This window comes from Loxodonta africana, chromosome 9 (genome assembly GCF_030014295.1).
Source record: "Loxodonta africana isolate mLoxAfr1 chromosome 9, mLoxAfr1.hap2, whole genome shotgun sequence".
Lineage (NCBI taxonomy): Eukaryota > Metazoa > Chordata > Mammalia > Proboscidea > Elephantidae > Loxodonta > Loxodonta africana.
In genome coordinates this window covers 24,281,343-24,298,699 of record NC_087350.1, presented here as the reverse complement: position 1 = coordinate 24,298,699, position 17,357 = coordinate 24,281,343, and the positions used below count along the sequence as shown (strand labels likewise).

At 44.8% G+C, this 17,357-nt stretch overlaps 1 protein-coding gene across 3 annotated transcripts in view; it reads left to right on the top strand.

Moving 5' to 3' along the window:
- The window catches only part of NTRK2 (neurotrophic receptor tyrosine kinase 2), a 444,402-nt gene that overhangs the window by 330,979 nt on the left and 96,066 nt on the right, over window positions 1-17,357 (top strand). For all 3 annotated transcript variants that reach the window (XM_064291176.1, XM_064291175.1, XM_023544718.2), the window contains 2 exons: window positions 4,455-4,627; window positions 13,580-13,814. In XM_064291176.1, coding sequence (XP_064147246.1) covers window positions 4,455-4,627; window positions 13,580-13,814 — 408 coding nt within the window. The remainder of the gene's footprint in view (window positions 1-4,454; window positions 4,628-13,579; window positions 13,815-17,357) is intronic.

The window sequence follows — 17,357 nt, the reverse complement described above, 5'->3', positions numbered from 1 at the left end:
GACTCTATAGGACAAAGTAGAACTGCTCCGTAGAGTTTCTGATGAGCAGCTGGTGGATTTGAACTGCCAACTTTTTAGTTAGCTGCTGTTTTAGCCATCTAGTATTGCCATAACAGAAATACCACAGGTGGATGGCTTTAACAAACAGAAGTTTATTCTGTCATAGTCTAGTAGGCTAGAAGTCCAAATTCAGGGCGTCAGCTCCAGGGGAAGGCTTAGGTGCAGGTCACACCCAAGGGTAACTCCCTTGACACTGGATCATGGATGTGACCTGCGTAAAGGTGTTACAATACCACCCTAATCCTCTTTAACATAAAATTACAATCACAAAATGGAGGATAACCACACAATATTGGGAATCATGGCCTAACCAAGTTGACACATTTTGGGGGGACACAATTCAATCCATGACAGATGCCAACTTACGCTATCTCACAGTATCCTCCCAGTGACTTTGTGAAGTGGATGCTATTGTTACTTTCATTTTACAGAAGAAAAAACGGAGTTCAGAGAGGTCCAGAGCAGAGCCAGAATTTGAACCCAGATCTTTTGTCTCTGAGCTAGAACGCCTTCTGTTTGACCGCCACCAGCGTAAGGATTTGCTGTTTGAATGGAAGAACACAATAGCAGAGGGCCAGCTCTCCAGGAAAGAGCACCTGGGGTGGTCCTTCCTGCAAACCTTGCATACTTCCACTTGCTTTCTTTTCCAGGTCCTTCATTCATTTCCATTCCTTATTTGGGCTCATGTTCTCATGTTCTGCCTTTCCAGGTGAACATTCACTTTTCGTTCCCTTTTCACATTCTTTTGTCTCTACTTTGCACAAACTTCATCTATCAGGGGTTCTTTAAGTGGCCTGACATTAAGCTAGGCAGCCAGTGATTAAAAAGGTGAGCACGATACACTTCCTGGTGTCAAGGGTGGTAGTGGACACAGACGTCCCAAAATCATATGGAAGTCCAAGTCTGAGAAGTGCTCTGATGTGTATATGTTGATCCCTGGGCCTAGGGGAAGGACCCAGCCAATTTGAAAGGGAAATGACTACTTCCATCTCCTCCATGTACATCTCCTTGCCTCACCTTATTTTTCTACCCAGAAGTTCAGCAAAACAAGCAGTTGTTGCATAAAAAAATAGCTAAAAGCATTGTTGTTGTTGTTAGCCGCCGTAGAATTGGCCCCCTACTCATGGTCCTGTCACCAGTGACCTCAGCTAAAAGCACACCCATGAATAAAGCCAACCTAAACAGATCATCAAGATAAGCACATTCCTTGGCCCTGTGCAACAGGGAAGCAAATGAGTTTAATTTTGATGAGTACAACAACAGTTTCCTTAGCTTCAAGGGCACAGAGACCCACACCCCCAGATCCTCAGCCACTGGTCCTTGGTTATAAATGAAGAAATGTGTGCTCTCCATGACAATGGCCCTTTTGAAGCTTAATAGCCTCTCTGAGCACTTGCTGACCCAAGTCTGTTCACTTTTTAAAGCAAACTGGTAGTGCTTTTAGGAACACTTCTGTCCATGGGTGGTACAAATGGTTAATGCCTCTAACAGAAAGGTTAGAGGTTCAAGCCCACCCAGGGATGCCTTGAAAGAAAGCCCTAGTGATCTACTTCTGAAAAATCATCCAGTGAAAATCCTGTGGAGCACAATTCTACTCTGACATGCATGGGATCACCATGAGTTGGAGACAACTCAATGGCAACTGGTTCTTAGAGTGCAATTGGTGAAGCCCATCACCAGACTTTTTTTTTTTTTTTTTTTAATGTTATATCCAAAATTTGGCATAAGAAGATATTGCCTCTGGCCTAACAAAAATCACCTATAATTTCTGTCACTTTGGGTCTGGTCATGAGTGAGGAGAGAGTTTTCAGTCCTGCTAAAGGCGGTTAGTGAACATGCTAGATCCTCTGGAGATTGTAGCAGGAAATGCTTTGTGATCTTGCTACTGCCTCCACCGTCTTAATATTTTCTTGTTGCTCCCCCAGTGCAGCCTCTGCCTGTCCATCAGTGCATGCCTGTGTACAGAGCAGCTCTGGGCATGGCGAACTGCTTAATGACAGCTCGTCCTGTGGTGGACTCGGCGGCGAGTCCCCAGATGCCCAGCAGGAATGAAGTACTTACTTCTCCAGTTCCTGGAAATGCTGCCTGCCCTCAAGAAGGCTCAGCAATTCCCCTCAAGGTCACCATCCCTTCTTGGGGTGAATAGTATCCAACGGCTAATTAATAGGTGGTGGGTCAGCGGTGCTCATCTTCCACGTGGAAGACCCAGGTTTTTATTCCCAGCTAGTGCACTGCATACTTAGCCACCACCTGTCCACTGAAATCTGTTCAGCTCTAATGCTGAACAGATTTCAATGGAGCTTCCAGACTAAAATAGATTAGAAAGAAAGGACTGATGATCTACTTCTAAAACTCAGTCAGTGAAAGCCCTATGGACCACAATCATCAGATCTGCAACGGAGCATGGGAATGGGACAAGACAGCTTTTTGTTCTATTGTGCATGGGGTCACCATGAGTTGGGGGTGGACTCGACAGCAACAAACAACAATGTCAAGGTGTCAACAGGGCTATTTCCTTCTGGAGGCTGCATTTCCTTGCCATTTCCAACTTCTAGAGGAAATAGAGAATCCATTTCCTTGCCATTCCGACATTCCATGGCTCGTGATCCCTTCTTTGATCTTCAAAGCCAGCATCGTAACATCTTCTCTTTTTTTGACCTCTGATCCTGTCTTGGAAACCCTGGTGGCATAGTAGCTAAGAGCTACAGCTGCTAACCAAAAGATGGGCAGTTCAGATCCACAGGCGCTCCTTGGAAACTCTAAGATGCAGTTCTGCTCTGTCCTATAGGGTCGCTATGAGTTGGAATCAACTCAATGGCAGTGGGTTTTGTTTTGTTTTGTTTTGTTTCCTGTCTTTATATCTACTGTCTGTAACTCTGAAAATCCTACCTCCTTCTTATAAGAGCCCCTGTAATTACCTTGGACCCACCTGAATAATCCAGGATACTCCAGGGCAATTTCCCCATCTGAAGATCCTTAACTTAACCACATCTGCAAAGTCCTTTTTGCCATGTCGGGTAACATACTTACAGGTTCTGGGAATTAGGATGTGAACACCTGTGGGGGCCATTATCCAGCCTACCACACCAGGTGGCCATTCCTGGACAACACTGCAGACAGAGGGAAGGGCACGTGCAAAGCCAGGGAGGCATGGCCCCATACCATTTGGGTAGCTGTGGATATTTCACAAGGTGGAAGCACAGGTTTTGAGAGAAAAGTGTCAAGAGATCAAGCTGGAGAGGAATGCAAGGAAGCTGGATCACTCAGAGCGTTGCATTTTTGAGCTTGGATTATAGTTGTTTACATGTGGCTTATGTCTCTATAGTATTTGCCTGTGTTCACCTGAGGCCAGGATCTGGGTTGGCTTCTTCTTGGATGCCATCACAGCTCAGGCGCAGTAACTGGCACAGGGCACGTATTCAGCATGCACCACCCACAACTGCCAGCTTTGCCCTGCCTGTGACACCATGGTGGCAGAGCGGCTTAAGCAATGAATTAAAGGGGCCAGAGACCAGCCACCATGATCCCGGGCATCTCTGTCTTGGCAGTTTGGCTGACTTCTTGCAGCTCACTGGGCAGGAATGTTTTCTGAGCTAGCAGTGGGTGTGGGCAAAAGATGGAGACAGGTTTTTAAAGTGTTACAAAAAAAATAGACAAAAGGATCATGGTTGAGGCTGGAAGAAAGGTACATGAGGGTTCCTTATACTCTTCTTTCTACTGAATATATCCATAATATAAAGTATGAAAAATCTTAGGCGAGCAGAAGTGAGATGCCCATAGCATCATAGAAAGTAGAACAGGCACCAGCAGGGAGAGAAGTTCATGACAATAACTCTTTTTGGCAGAACCAAAAACCAATTGCTATTGAGTCGATTCTAATTCATGGAGACCCATGTGTGACAATGTAGAACTGTGCTCAGGGGGGTTTTAATGGCAAAATTTTCAGTAGATTGCCAACCTTTCTTCTGAGCCATCTCTGGGTAGACTTGAGTCTCCAATCTTTCAATTAAAAAAAAAAAAAAGTTTAGCAGCTAATAAATTAACTGTTTGCACCACCCAGGGAAGTTAGGTCCAGAGAAAGGTTAAAACGGATGAAGCCCATAAAAAGAGTTAATGGTGTAACTTAATGAGAGAACATCTGTGAAAGGGGTTCATAAACTGTAAATCTCCATATACCCATAAGGGAGTATTCCTCCATTATTAATACAAACAGCCTTTCCTCAGGAATTAGGCCATTTTCCAATCTTTTTGTGTAAAAAAAAAAAAAAGCTAGGATTCCTTCCCATTAGGAACCCTAAGGCCCACTGAAGTAATTCCTTCTTGATGCAGCCTTCCTTTTGAAGAGCTTGGTTTAAGGTGTGTGGTTTTTTGCCCTCTCTGCTCCTCCTCCCCAGACCCTGAAGGATGCCAGCGACAATGCACGCAAGGACTTCCACCGCGAGGCCGAGCTGCTGACCAACCTCCAGCATGAGCACATTGTCAAGTTCTATGGCGTCTGCGTGGAGGGTGACCCGCTCATTATGGTGTTCGAGTACATGAAGCACGGGGACCTCAACAAGTTCCTCAGGTACAGGGGTAGGTGGGAGGTGACCAGGCCTTCACAGCTCAGGCAGCCTGAGGGTGAAGATGGGGAATTCCTGGGAAGGACAAAGGGCCCCCTGGACCCTTCCCTGGTGCAGCCTCTCCTGGTGACAACACCAACATATGTCATAGAGAAAGGAATTTAGGCCACAGCAATGCTCATTTTTCTTAATCAACTGACTCAATATAATGTGATGCTAAAGATCTGACTTGATTTAACCTGCATTTATTAAGTACTTGTTACTGGGATTCAGAGAACAATGACACGCAGGGCTCCCTTGAGGCTATCACAGTCTTGTCAGGGTTAGAGATGGAGTGGACAGTCATTTAAAAAAAGAAGAAAAAAAGCAACTTAAGGAATAAAGTGATAACGTGAAGCAGTCTAAGTACTAAGTGACATGTGGCAAGTGCATTTGAGATGGGCCCTAGAGGATCTGTAGGGGTTGGCCAAGTAGATAAGAGAAGGATGGGTGTTATTCAAGTCAAAGGGAAGAGCAAGAGCTAAGGTACCAAGGGGTCACAGGAAAAGGTCTGGTCAGGTGAAAGTGAGGAGTCTGGAGTTACCAGACTATGGAATGGACAGGAGGAGGGGAAGTGGGCAAGTAGCTGGGGAGAAAGAGAGGCTGAAAAGGTGAGCCATGGTCAGTTAAGTGGGTTATATGTTTATATTTCATTCTGTGGGCAAAGAATATTCTGTGGAGTCTTACAAGCAAAGAAGCAACAGGTCAGACATACGTTATGAAATGGTAGTTCCAGGAAAGGCATGGAGAAGGGATCACAGGTAGAGATGCTGAAACAAGAGGACCACATGGAAGGTTCTTGAAATATGTCAGCCTAGAAGAGGGCCGGGAAGATACCAGTGTGAAAGGGGGTGGAGACAAGGAGGTAGACAAAAAATATGTGAAAGCAGAGAGGTCAGGACTCGGGGAGAGATGGAATTGAATGGGATGGTGAAAGGGTTACTTAATGATAACTTTCAATCTCGGATGTGGATGTTTTCGTGGATGGTGATGGTATTTATTAAAACGGGGGATCTAAAAGGAGCAGCATATTTAGGAGAGGAAAAACCAAGTTCTGTGTCAAGCAGGTAGAGTTTGTGGTACCTTATAGGAAAATCTGATGGAGATATTCAGTGAAGAAGTGAGAGTATGAGTCTGGAGCTCAGAAGCAGCTGGAATTAGGCCATTTTACAGACTTGAGAGGAGTGGTCAGTTATAGGTTTGGGGGGTGATGGTTGATTCAGGAGGAAAGGGAGAGGGTGCTTAGGAAGAATAGAATGAGAGGAAAAGAAGACCAAGGAGAGAACCTTGAGGAATATCAACACCTAATGGGTAAGCAGAGGCTGAAACACAGGAAAGAGAAAGAATATCCCCAGAGGCAGAACAATTCAGAGTAACCAAGTGCATGAGTTTCAAGAAAGAGAAGGTGGTTATCATCTTTTGAAGAGTAGTACTATCCTGTACATGAAACAACAAAGACCAGTGTGGATTTAGTGAAGAGATGAGAAAGAGAGGCAGACTGGGGTTGGCTGGGGAGTGAGTGGGAGTTGAGGAAGTGGAGACAAGGACTAAAAACTACTCTTTCAAGAATATCGGCACAAAAAGGAGATAACGAATACTACAATAGATTCAGGGTCAAGAGAAGGTTTTCTTCTTAGGATGGAGAGTTCAGTTTACAGGAGCAACTGTAGAAGGAGCTACTAAAAAATTGAAGCAATTGGATATTAATTGAAAAGCTCTTGAAGGCAGGATCCAGATCACAGGTGAAGGGTCCAATCTTTGAAAAAGTGGAAACTCTGGCTCAGAAACAGGAAGAAAAAGTGGATAAAGACATGTTTTCTAGAAAAAGGAGGAGACTAAATGATGTGTTGACCATCAGATGAAGAAGCATGTAGTAGAGGGTTTCAGAAGCATGGTTAAAGTTTGGAATAGCTGCTAAAGAATGTGAAAAAGAATAGCTAGATATTTAGTCGAAATACTTTTTAGCAATACTGGGGGCCCATCAGAGGTGAATCTCATAAATTTTGCATTGTTCCAATGAGCAGGATTTTGCGACACTTTACAAGAATATTCAGGGTCCCATGAACAGGAGACTAGAAGAAAGACATTTGACTTATTTTGGAACCCTAGAAGTGCAGTGGTTAAGAGCTCAGGTTGCTAACCAAAAGGTTGGCAATTCGAATCCACCCACCACTCCTTGGAAACCCTATGGGGCAATTCTACTCTGTCCTATAGGGTCACTGAGTTGGAATTGACTGAATGGCAACTTATTTATTTATTTTTGGTGTCGGCTGTGGTGAATATAACAGTTCTGAGCATGTTAATGGGGATGACATGGAAGTGAAGGTTAGAGCCAAAGAGTTCAGGGGTCTGTGAAGTCCCTTAGGATGAATGCCAAAAATTAGGGAGAAGAAGCCCTCTCTCTCCCTTCTACCAGGTCTCCAAGCCCTGGATTTATGCATTCATGCACTTATCAATTCACTTGACAAATATGTACAGAATACCTGATGTTTACCAAGCAGTGGGGATACTGCAGGAACTGAAGCAGCCTTGTTGCCTGCCATCATGCAGGTTTCATTCTAGTAGAAGAATATACACAATAAACGAATACAGAGATCAGTAATGTAATGTGGGATAGCTATTGCTGCAATAAAGAAAAATACAGCAAGGAGAAAAGGTAGGCAATGAGGGGACTGTTTTTGATAGGGTGGCCGTGAAGGTCTCTCTGATGAGGTGACATTAAGCAGAGACCTGGATGTAATGAGGTTGCTAATCATGTAGTTACCTGGAGTCAGGGTACCACGCAGAGGAGATGGTAAAAGCGAAGACTACAGGGTGGGTCTATGTGGCTGGAAAGAAATAAGCAAGGGGGAGAGAGAGTTGTAGGAGAAGATGAGAGAGGTGGCTGGGGGCCAATACATGAGGACCTTAAAGGTCAGGGCAAGGCATTTGGACTTATTTGAGGATAGAAAGAATAACCTGAGGGTCAACAGGTCAGAAGATCTCTGTGAAAAGAATGGAGTCTCAAGAGCAAATCTTTAAAAGGAAGGAGGTAAACAACATTTGACAGGACCCCTGAGGACTCAGGATTAACACAGAAAGGGGAGAGTAATAGTACCAGTTGGATTCAGGGTCAAGGGGAGGTTTAAGGTCATGGAAAAAGAGACAGCTTCAGCTTGCAGGGTCTGTAGCTAGCAGCATCATTAGAAGAAAGCAAACTCTCAGCCAAGGCAAGGAAGAGAAAATGTTGATTATAAAAGGGAGTCTTTGGGTTATTACATGGGATTCATGTCACTTGGATTTCTAGCATTGGCCTAATTGGGTTTCGGCTCAGTGGTGGCGTCTCGGGAAGCCCCTCTCTCAGATGGTGGCTACAGGGACTGGGAGGCGCCACAAGATAGAACAAGTGAGAGAGAAAGTAGAGAGAGCATAGCATAGGAGGAAAAGCGAAGCTGTTTTGAAATAGTGAAGATAAGTGCTTGTATTAGATGTTACTGAGGAGGCAATGTGGTATAATGGAACAAGCAGTGTTTTAAACCTCCAGACAGAGCTGAAGGCGATTCCAGCTCTGTAGTCCTTAGCCCAATGAACTTGGCAAGTCTCTTGGCTGCTCTGATAATCATCTTGAGCTGGGAGGGTGGTTGTGAGGGCTGAATAAGAGTAATATAGGAAACTTTTAATGTGGGAGTGAATAGGAAATATTTAGTAAACGGAAGCCTGAATTCTGCTAATAATGATTTCTCTGAGTATATTGGCCACTTCAATAGAGAAATCACAAGGACAGCTGATTGGATGGAGAAAATCAGTGGTCAGCCTGATGGGCCCTGAATGAGAGTTCTCATCCTATACCGACCAAGGGAGAGAAGAAAGCACTGAGCTAGATACTCCCTGGCGAAGGAAACCAAGTGATCCTTCGTGTTTGCACTAAGCATGAGAGCGTGTGGAAGTGCCCTTTTAAGGCTATGAACCAAAGGTAGAAAGGTCCCAACACTGAGAAGAGCCAAGACACCTGGCTCTTTGCCCTAACCTGCATCAACTACATACTTGGGCCCCTACGGCAGGTCTTAGCCTACTTCACCTCAGTCACCCCTTTTCTAGATCCTCCCTCAGCCTCTTTTGGCTCTAATATGCTATTATCTTTACAATACAGCTAGCTTTCATCTTTGAGAGATTACCAACTGTGTTGCCTGCAGTGTGTTGGGAAGTAGAATAATTTAGGGGGAAGAGGAAAGATGTTGGAGGCTGCCCATGCTTGATTTAAATCCCAGCTCCATTTCCTTCCAGCAGCATAGTCTGAGTAAATCACCTGCCTCACTGACCTCAGTTTCCTCACCTGTGAAAGGGGTATAATAACATCTAATTTGAGGTCTAGTGTGAGGACTGTTGTGGTGGGAGGTGCTCCATGAATGTTGCCCCCACTGCCCTTGCTCTCTGCCACATTTGCCTTTGTATTGTGTTCTCTGCCACATTTGCCTTTGTATTGTGTTCTCTGCCACATTTGCCTTTGTATTGTGGTATGAATCCTGGGGAAGTTACTCCTTTTGTGTTATGGTTCAGATAGACCTCTCGGCCCCTCCCCAGTTTCCAGGGGCCTTGGAAAGGGGGTAGCCACAGAAACGAGCTTCAGTAGCTTCACTCATCCACTGGAAGATTCCAAAACTGTGCAGTTTAAGTAATAAGTCAATCACCGAGGGAACAGTGGAAGGGGGAGAGTGTACTGCTGTTTTTAGCAATGTTATCACATGGTTTATACCGTCTGGATCATTTTTACTGTCTCTATCCTGTGGATACACGTGTGACTTAGTTCTCCTTTGCCAGGATTGACCCACATTCTCTGCTTTTCCTGTGATTGTGTGGGTGAGAGAATGCCAGGTGAGAGAGCGCTAGGTGAGATCAGGAACATGGGAGTGAATCCACGGTATTCAGAGACAATCACTCTCATGTGTCGTCCTGTGTCAGCAAAGTTTTTCTTGTTCGTAGGTGGTAGGGCAGAGGATGATGATAGCTTTTGCTCACTGTCCTGTCAGATCTACTGTGAAGGGAGGAGAAGAAGCTGAATTCAGCTGAGGTCTCAGAGAAGAAATATGTTTTCCTTGTTCCTATGCCCCAGGCTCCTTCCCTAATTAAAAATCATACTTTCCAAAAACTGTAGCATAGTAAATCCAGTGTATTCATCTGGTTGAGATTAAATGCTCTGTGGCCTCATACTATGTATATGTGTGTATGTAACTTCGTTCTTTCACTTTGAGGTCAGGCAGCATCTCCCCAGCTTGCATTCCAACCTTCCGGGAGGAGCAGACACCTGATTCTCCCTGGGCATCCTTCACAGGGCATGGAGCATTTGGAAAGCTCCTCTGCTCAGTTTCAGAATCCGCCAAACTCTGGGAACAGGAGCCAGGAAACAGGTTCTCGTGTGTGATAACGTCCTGTGAATCCAATCTGTCTTCTCTTTCTGGAAGGAGACCTGGCACAAGGTGGCTATGAAAGGGTCCCTAAGTTTCTCTGGCATTGCCATATAAAAGGCAGGTGTCTTTTTTAAAAAATATTCCCACTCTTTTAAATTCATCCCAAAACCATGCATCGAGCACTGAACGTGGATGGGCTGAACGCTGGATCGGCTGGAGAAGTGAGGAGTCAAACACAGTCCGTGCCTTCAAGGAGACTGTGGTTTTGCTCTTAGAATCTCTCCAGAATTCTCTTCTAATGAGGGGAAGATACAAGAGGCTTTTCTGAGAAATAACAGCTAATATTTATTGAGCCTTTCTAAGCATTTTAAATATTTAATTTGTATAAACTTAAAGTGTTATCACCATCATTCCCTTTTTATAGTTTACAGCTAGCGAGTGACAGAGCTGGGATTCAAAGTCCATATATAATCTTAACCACTGTACAATCCTTCCTCTTGAGGTGATGGATAAAAAACCAGGAAGAAAGGTGTGTGCTATAGATTTCTGGAGGCAGAAGACTGAGGTTAAGTGCCGATGGTAATCCGAACTGGGAGAGAGCAGAACCAGAAAGGCTAATCGGCCTTCCTGTCAGAAGCTCTCTGAACCTGTTACCATTCCCCATGCCAGGTTGCTGAGTGGTACTTTCTTTACTCTTGAAGAATGTTTGCCTGGAAGTAGTGAACCATATTTTTATTTTCAAGAACTGCAAGATAACCTGGGGAGAGAAAGCAGAGGGTTAACTTTATTTCTGCTCTTCCTAAGAATTTGTCTAGAAGACTCACCTGCCCTCTTTTTACAGTGGACTTTCTGCTCAAGGAAAGCACCCGGAGTCTTCTCCTGTTAAAAGGAACCTCGCTTAAATACCCAGAAGCAAGCAGGGGGAACAACTACCTAAAAACACAGGCACCTTCCCCAACCTACACATGCTAGTACAGAGTACATAAGATACTGGGGCTTCCAGATTTCTGGTGTTTTGGAGCATAATCTGGAGGACGGGGTTTCACACAGAAGAGGACTTTTGCTCCAGCTTCTAACTTTTCTTCTTTCCTGGAGTCTTTGCTTCTAACAGATTCTTAGACTAGTTTGTGGGGGGGAGCTGACATAAGACTTGCAAATCTACAACTTATTTTACTTTTTAAAAAATATTTGGAGATTTAATTCCAGCCTGGATTCTCAGGGCCTTTATTTCAGGTTTTCCCTTGGTGTATGTGCACCCCTAGAGCTTTCTCCTGGTGTTGGCATCAGGGTAGGAGTTTTGCCTCCTGTAATGAGTGAAAACATGCTTATTTAAGGTTTAGACTGGATAAAATTTTCGGTGAGGTAGAAAGGTATTCCTACAAGCTGTGTTACAGGCCAGCTGCAAAAAGAAATGTGCAGATGATAACTTGTATTTGCATCGCATGTCTCCATTATATTTTTTGAGAACTTTGTTTGTGAAGCCTTCTTTCTGACTTTACTATGAAAGGCCATGAAACACTATACAAAAAAAAAAAAAAAAAAACTGCCATCAAGTCAATTCCGACTCCTAGCAACCCTGTAGGACAGAGTAGACCCACCCTATGGGGCTTCCAAGGCTATAAATCTTTGCAGAAGCAGACGGCCATGTCTCTCTCCCACGTGAAGCACTACACAGGCAACGTGTAATTACTCCTCACATCAATGCCCTTAAGAAAGTGCAGTTATTATCCCCATTTTACAGAATGAGGAAACAGGCCCAGAGAGGTTGTGCAACCTACTCAAGGCCACACAGCTAGTGTGTTAGCCCAGGATTCAAATTAAGGTCTGATGCTCCAGAGCCTCGGCCACTGTACTTCAAGACCTGTTACCCTCAGTGAGAAATTTTGAGCTGAAGAAAGCCTCAAAACACTTTCCCAGTAATGTTTCTCAAGCTGCAAGGAGGCAGTTGGAGGGTGTAGTTTGAATGCAGGTGAAATGTGTTAGGACTTGCATTGTGTAGAAACAGGAAGCTCCTCCCTATGGAATGGTGAAATCCAGATACTTAGAGATAAAAGGAGCCTAAAAGATCACCTAGCATAATATCCCTTTGCATTTTTGACTAATGGGGATGCGGCAGACCTGGGGACGCTAAAAGGCTTGCCCCGGGTCATAGTACTGGATACTGTGTGTGACTGGGAGGCTCCCAAGCTTCCTGTCCAGTGCTCCTTCCCTGGGAATACGAGAATGAAACGTCTGCTGACAGCTGCTTTGGAAATCGGGGAAAGGGGAGTGGCCGTATGCTGGTGCTGTGATGGACTAAGAGTGAGATAAGACTAGCTTGAGATTTTCCTTCTAAGGCGAGGAGCTGGGGGGAGGGGCAAACGTGGCACGTGTTCTCAGAGGATTCTGGCTCTCTCGTTTCCCAATACTCAGACAGTTCTGGAACCCAGCAGGTGGGATCACCCACTTCCAAGTTTATTTAAAATCTTTTATTTCAAGTGCTTCAAAATGTCTTGCAGGCTATCTTCTCTCTGATTTGCCTTGGCGAGGGAGAAGCCCTTTAACCAGCCCAGAGTTCAGCTCACTGCCTTGATTTCTTGCCCTGCAGCGCCCCCTCAGGTCATTACGAGGAAGTGCTGCCAACCTCGGCTCAGGGCAAGGGTTTCTGTGTGGACTCGGCTGCTGACAACGGCATCCTAAAGCCGGGACCCTCCCATCCTGGAGGCACATGCCGGTTTTAAGATGCCTTAAGTCGTCACACAGCTGGGAAAAGTCCAAATATATAAGACAGAAGGAAAAGAAGATAAAAAATACCATAACGCCCCACACCAAAAAATAAAGAATAAAACTTTCCCCAGTAAGAGAATAAATGTGCTGTGATTCAAAAATAGCTCTCAAATGTGGTGACCAGTCATTGTGCTGAGCTGGAGGTCGGGGCAAGGGGTGGGCAGAAAAAAGGAGATGTTAATTTTCCTTGGGAATGCATGTGGAAGCTGAGAAGATTGGGGCCCCTGCTGAACTGGACTAGAACAAGGGCAGTTTGGAAGCCATGCCTGGCTACAGACCAGGTGGCGTAGGGGAAACCAGAATCTGCCACCTGTAGCTCTGGTGGCGGCACTCTGAAGAGACTGGGGAGGGGGGTTCTTATGTAGGATGCGGCTGGAAGGGCAGGTATGGGGACCTCATGGGGTGCTGACCTGTTCCCCTGGGAGAACCGACCTCTCCCCCAGTGTATTACGCTTTTGCTTCAGCCTCCCTTCGCTTTGCAGGGTCAGGTGTCCGGGCCAGCGCCTGAACCCCAGCATAGAGCCAGAGCCCTGTGTGTTGGTGGTCGGCAGCTTTGACGTGGCGCTGGAAATTCTCTAGACTCTGGGACATGAAGCCTGTGTGCTCTCAGTGCTCTCAGGGCTGTAGAGGCAAAATGGGGATGAAGCATCCTCCTGTCGTCTTTATACTGATTCAGGCAGCTTCTTTTAACACCAGCAGCTGATGGGGGTGGAGGTCCCCTAGAGTCAGAGAGCTGGGCTCCAGCAACTCCTCTGTATCCTCCCCCAGGGCACACGGGCCGGACGCGGTGCTGATGGCCGAAGGCAACCCACCGACGGAGCTGACGCAATCGCAGATGCTGCACATCGCCCAGCAGATAGCGGCGGGCATGGTCTACCTGGCCTCCCAGCACTTCGTGCACCGGGACCTGGCCACGCGGAACTGTCTGGTCGGGGAGAACCTCCTGGTGAAAATCGGGGACTTCGGCATGTCCCGGGATGTGTACAGCACCGACTACTACAGGGTGAGTGGCTGCTGCTCCACAGGGGAGGAGACCCAAGGACCTCTTTATTGGGAGGCAACAGTGGGGACTCCCTCCCCACCATCCTGCTCTCTACAGGGCTCCCCACAGCTGTGGGTGGCGTCTCAGAGAGAAAAGTCCTCCCCGTGAGCATCCTCAGAGGGGAGGAGCCGAGGGACTGGGGGAATTCCTGGTGGGCTCCAGGTGGAAGGATTTTGAGGTTTTGGTTTCATTCGGTGAAAGGATGCTAGGGGCTTTTGTGTGAGGTTTGAACTAAAGTGAACATGTTTGCATAATAACTATACACTAGATGTTGGAAGTCCTCTCACAGAACCTTCTTGGTTGAAAGTGGTTGAGCTGTTGGCTTTCTTGGTCAGAGGTAAAAGGTTTTGTCCTGCCTGCTTCTGGATGGTTCCCACCCTATCTGCCTGGGGGTTCCCTTAGACTCGCTGAGGTGTGGCTTTATAGACAATCATTAAAGCCCACTGATTGTCTGGAATTGGCCCGCTGCTATGTTTTGTTTGCAGCTGAAACCTTGGACCTTGGGTATGAGAGAAAAAGGATATTTCTGGAGCCTTGAAGTCATGATGTGGTATTCCACCACCTCAGAGCCCTCAATTTGGTTTTCTTGTTTGTTTTGTTTGCTTTTCTTATTTGCTATGTTTGCTTTTCAAGGAGAGGGGAAGGAGCTAGGAAGAAAAAGGAATGAATATGCTGTACTAAGAGACTTTAAAGTCAGCTTGAACTGGCTGAAGAAGATAAGACATATAACTTGATTTATTTTCATAATGTTTGTGTTTGATGTATTTAGAGCCATGAAAGCTATAGGGCTAGACTGGTGAAGAAAAGCCATTTCTCATTGTTGCCTCTTCCTATTATTATTTATTTTTGAGAAGGGAGGCTTCTTGTTTTTTTTCCTACATCCCTATGGCCCCTCACTTACCTCCAGTAATTCTGTATTTTAGCTGACCTCCAATTGGCCTAAGGAAATAAATCCACCATCTTGCCGCATATTCTATTTTAAATTGCTCTGTAGTGTTTCTTCCTTTCCCACTTTGATAAGTTGTCCACATTGTGTTTGGCAAGAAGGAATAGAGCTCAAATTGAATTCTCCTGGGTGTGTTTACAGGAACTGTGGGCACAGTCTTCAAGTGTTCCAAGCCCTGAGTAGTCAACTGACTAGTCAACTGACTAGTATGTTCTAGATAACTAAAGCATGAGGGGCGGGGTGGACTTCTTCTACCAATGGATGGCTGTCCTCTATTGGCTCCTGCTTCCCTGGTAGGAGGTGGGATGTGAGTGTCTCCCTGTCTCAGGAGAAAAGAAACGTGCAGGTACTTCTCTGAGGCAAAGCTTTGCAGATCTTGATGGACAACTGAAGGAGAAGCCTGTGGCCCAAGGAGCAGCTCTCTCTTTAAAACTCGTTGTTGTCGAGTTGAACTGCCTCACAGGGTTTCCAAAGAGCAGCTGGTGGATTCCAACTGCCCAACTTTTTGGTTACCAGACAAACGTCTAAACGCTGCGCCACCAAGTCTCCAGCTTTCTCTTTAGCAGTAAGTTAGTAAAAGTTTCGAAGTAACCTCCACACAATAAATGTTTTCAATCTTATTCTTATACCTACAAAATTACACTTCACCTCCAAAGCCAGGACTGGACTAGGGTGGGATTCAACATCATCCCTTAGGGCAATCTCTAGAAAAATGATTTAGGGAGAAAAGTCTGAAAAGCTCAACAATAAAAAAGACAAATAACCAAATTAAAAAATGGCCAGAGTGTTTGCATAGGTGTTTCTCCAAAGAAGATATGGATAATAAGCCCGTGAAAAGATGCCTAACATCATTAGCTGTTAGGGAAGTGCAAATGAAAGCCACAATTATATACTACTTCACCCCTCCTAGAATGGTGTCTTTGTCTGGGTTTTCTAGAGGAGCGAAACCAATGAAGCATATATATAAATACATAGAGAGATATTTACATCAAGGAAATGCCTCACACAATTGTGAGGAAACTACTCATGCTATTGTGGGGGTTGACAAGTCCCAAATCTGTGGGCCAGGCAGCAGGCTGGTGGCTTCTACTGGTTCACATGTTTGCAAAACACCAAAAAACCCATTGCCATCAAGTCAATTCTGACTCATAGCAACCCTATAGAACAGATTGGAACTGCCCCATAGGGTTTCCAAAGAGCAGCTAGTGGATTTGAATTGCCGACCTTTTGGTTAGCAGCCAAACATTTAACCACTATGCCACCAGGGCTCCCACATGGTTCCAGGGGCTGATGAATCCAAAATCTTTAGGTCAGGTGACAGGTTGAAGACTTCTGCAGGCCTACGTCCCAAGAACCAGAAGTCAGGCAACAAGAAGAGTGCAGGGTTAAGAGAGAGTGAACCTTGCAAGAACATCCATTTATATACTCGAGGCAGGCCACACTCCCAAGGAAACTCCCCATTCAAATGATTGGCTGATCAAATCAGATCACATCATGGAGGTGATTACACTATATTACTTTATGGAAAACAATCAGTCCAATGTCTGCCAAACCACCGATAATCATAGCCTAGCCAAGATGACGCATAGCATTAACCATTACAGATGGCTGTGATAAAAAGACAATCACAAGTGTTGGCAAGAATGTGGAGAAATTAGAACCCTTATACATTGCTGGTGAGAATGTAAAATGGTGCAGCCACTTTGGAAAACAATTTGACAGTTCTTCAAAAATGTTAAGCACAGAGTTAGCATATAACCCTGCAATTCCATTCCTAGGTATATACTCAAGAGAATTGAAAACATATGTTCATACAAAAATATGTACACAAAGGTTCATGGCAGTATTGTTCATAATAGCTCAAAAAAGTGGAAACAACCAAATGACCATCAGTTGATGACTAGATAAACAAAATGTGGCATATCCATAAAACGGAATATTATTTCACAATAAAAAGAATGAAGTACTGATGGATGCTACAACATGGGTGAACCTTGACAATGTTATGCTGAGTGAAAGAAACCAGACACAAAAGACCACATAATATACGATTCCATTTATAGCAAATGTTCAGAATAGGCAAATTCACAGACACAGGAAGTAGATTAGTGGTTGCCAGGGGCTGGAAGAAAGGGAGCAATGGGGGAGAGACTGCTAATGGATATACGATTTCTTTTTGGGGTGAAGAGAAAGTTCTAGAATTCTATAGTGGTGACATTTGAATAGCATTGTGAATACACTAAAAACCACTAATTGTATACTTTAAAAGGGTAATTTTTGCGGCATGTGAATTATACCCAATAAACTAAAAGCCTGAAAAGAAAAATGCTAGCAGAATAGTGACCATTGCTATGCACATAAGAAGTTAATCTTTGTCATTTACACATTATAAAAACCTGGGCATCTGCCATTTATCATTTTATTATCATTTGTTAAAAAGAAAATCTTTCTACTTAAGTGATAAGATCTTACTTTCTTTTGAATTCCTTTCTGGAGAAATCAGGATTCCCAGTGCCTTTATTTGTTAAATGCTCTTGGAACTCTCCCAGTCACTGAGA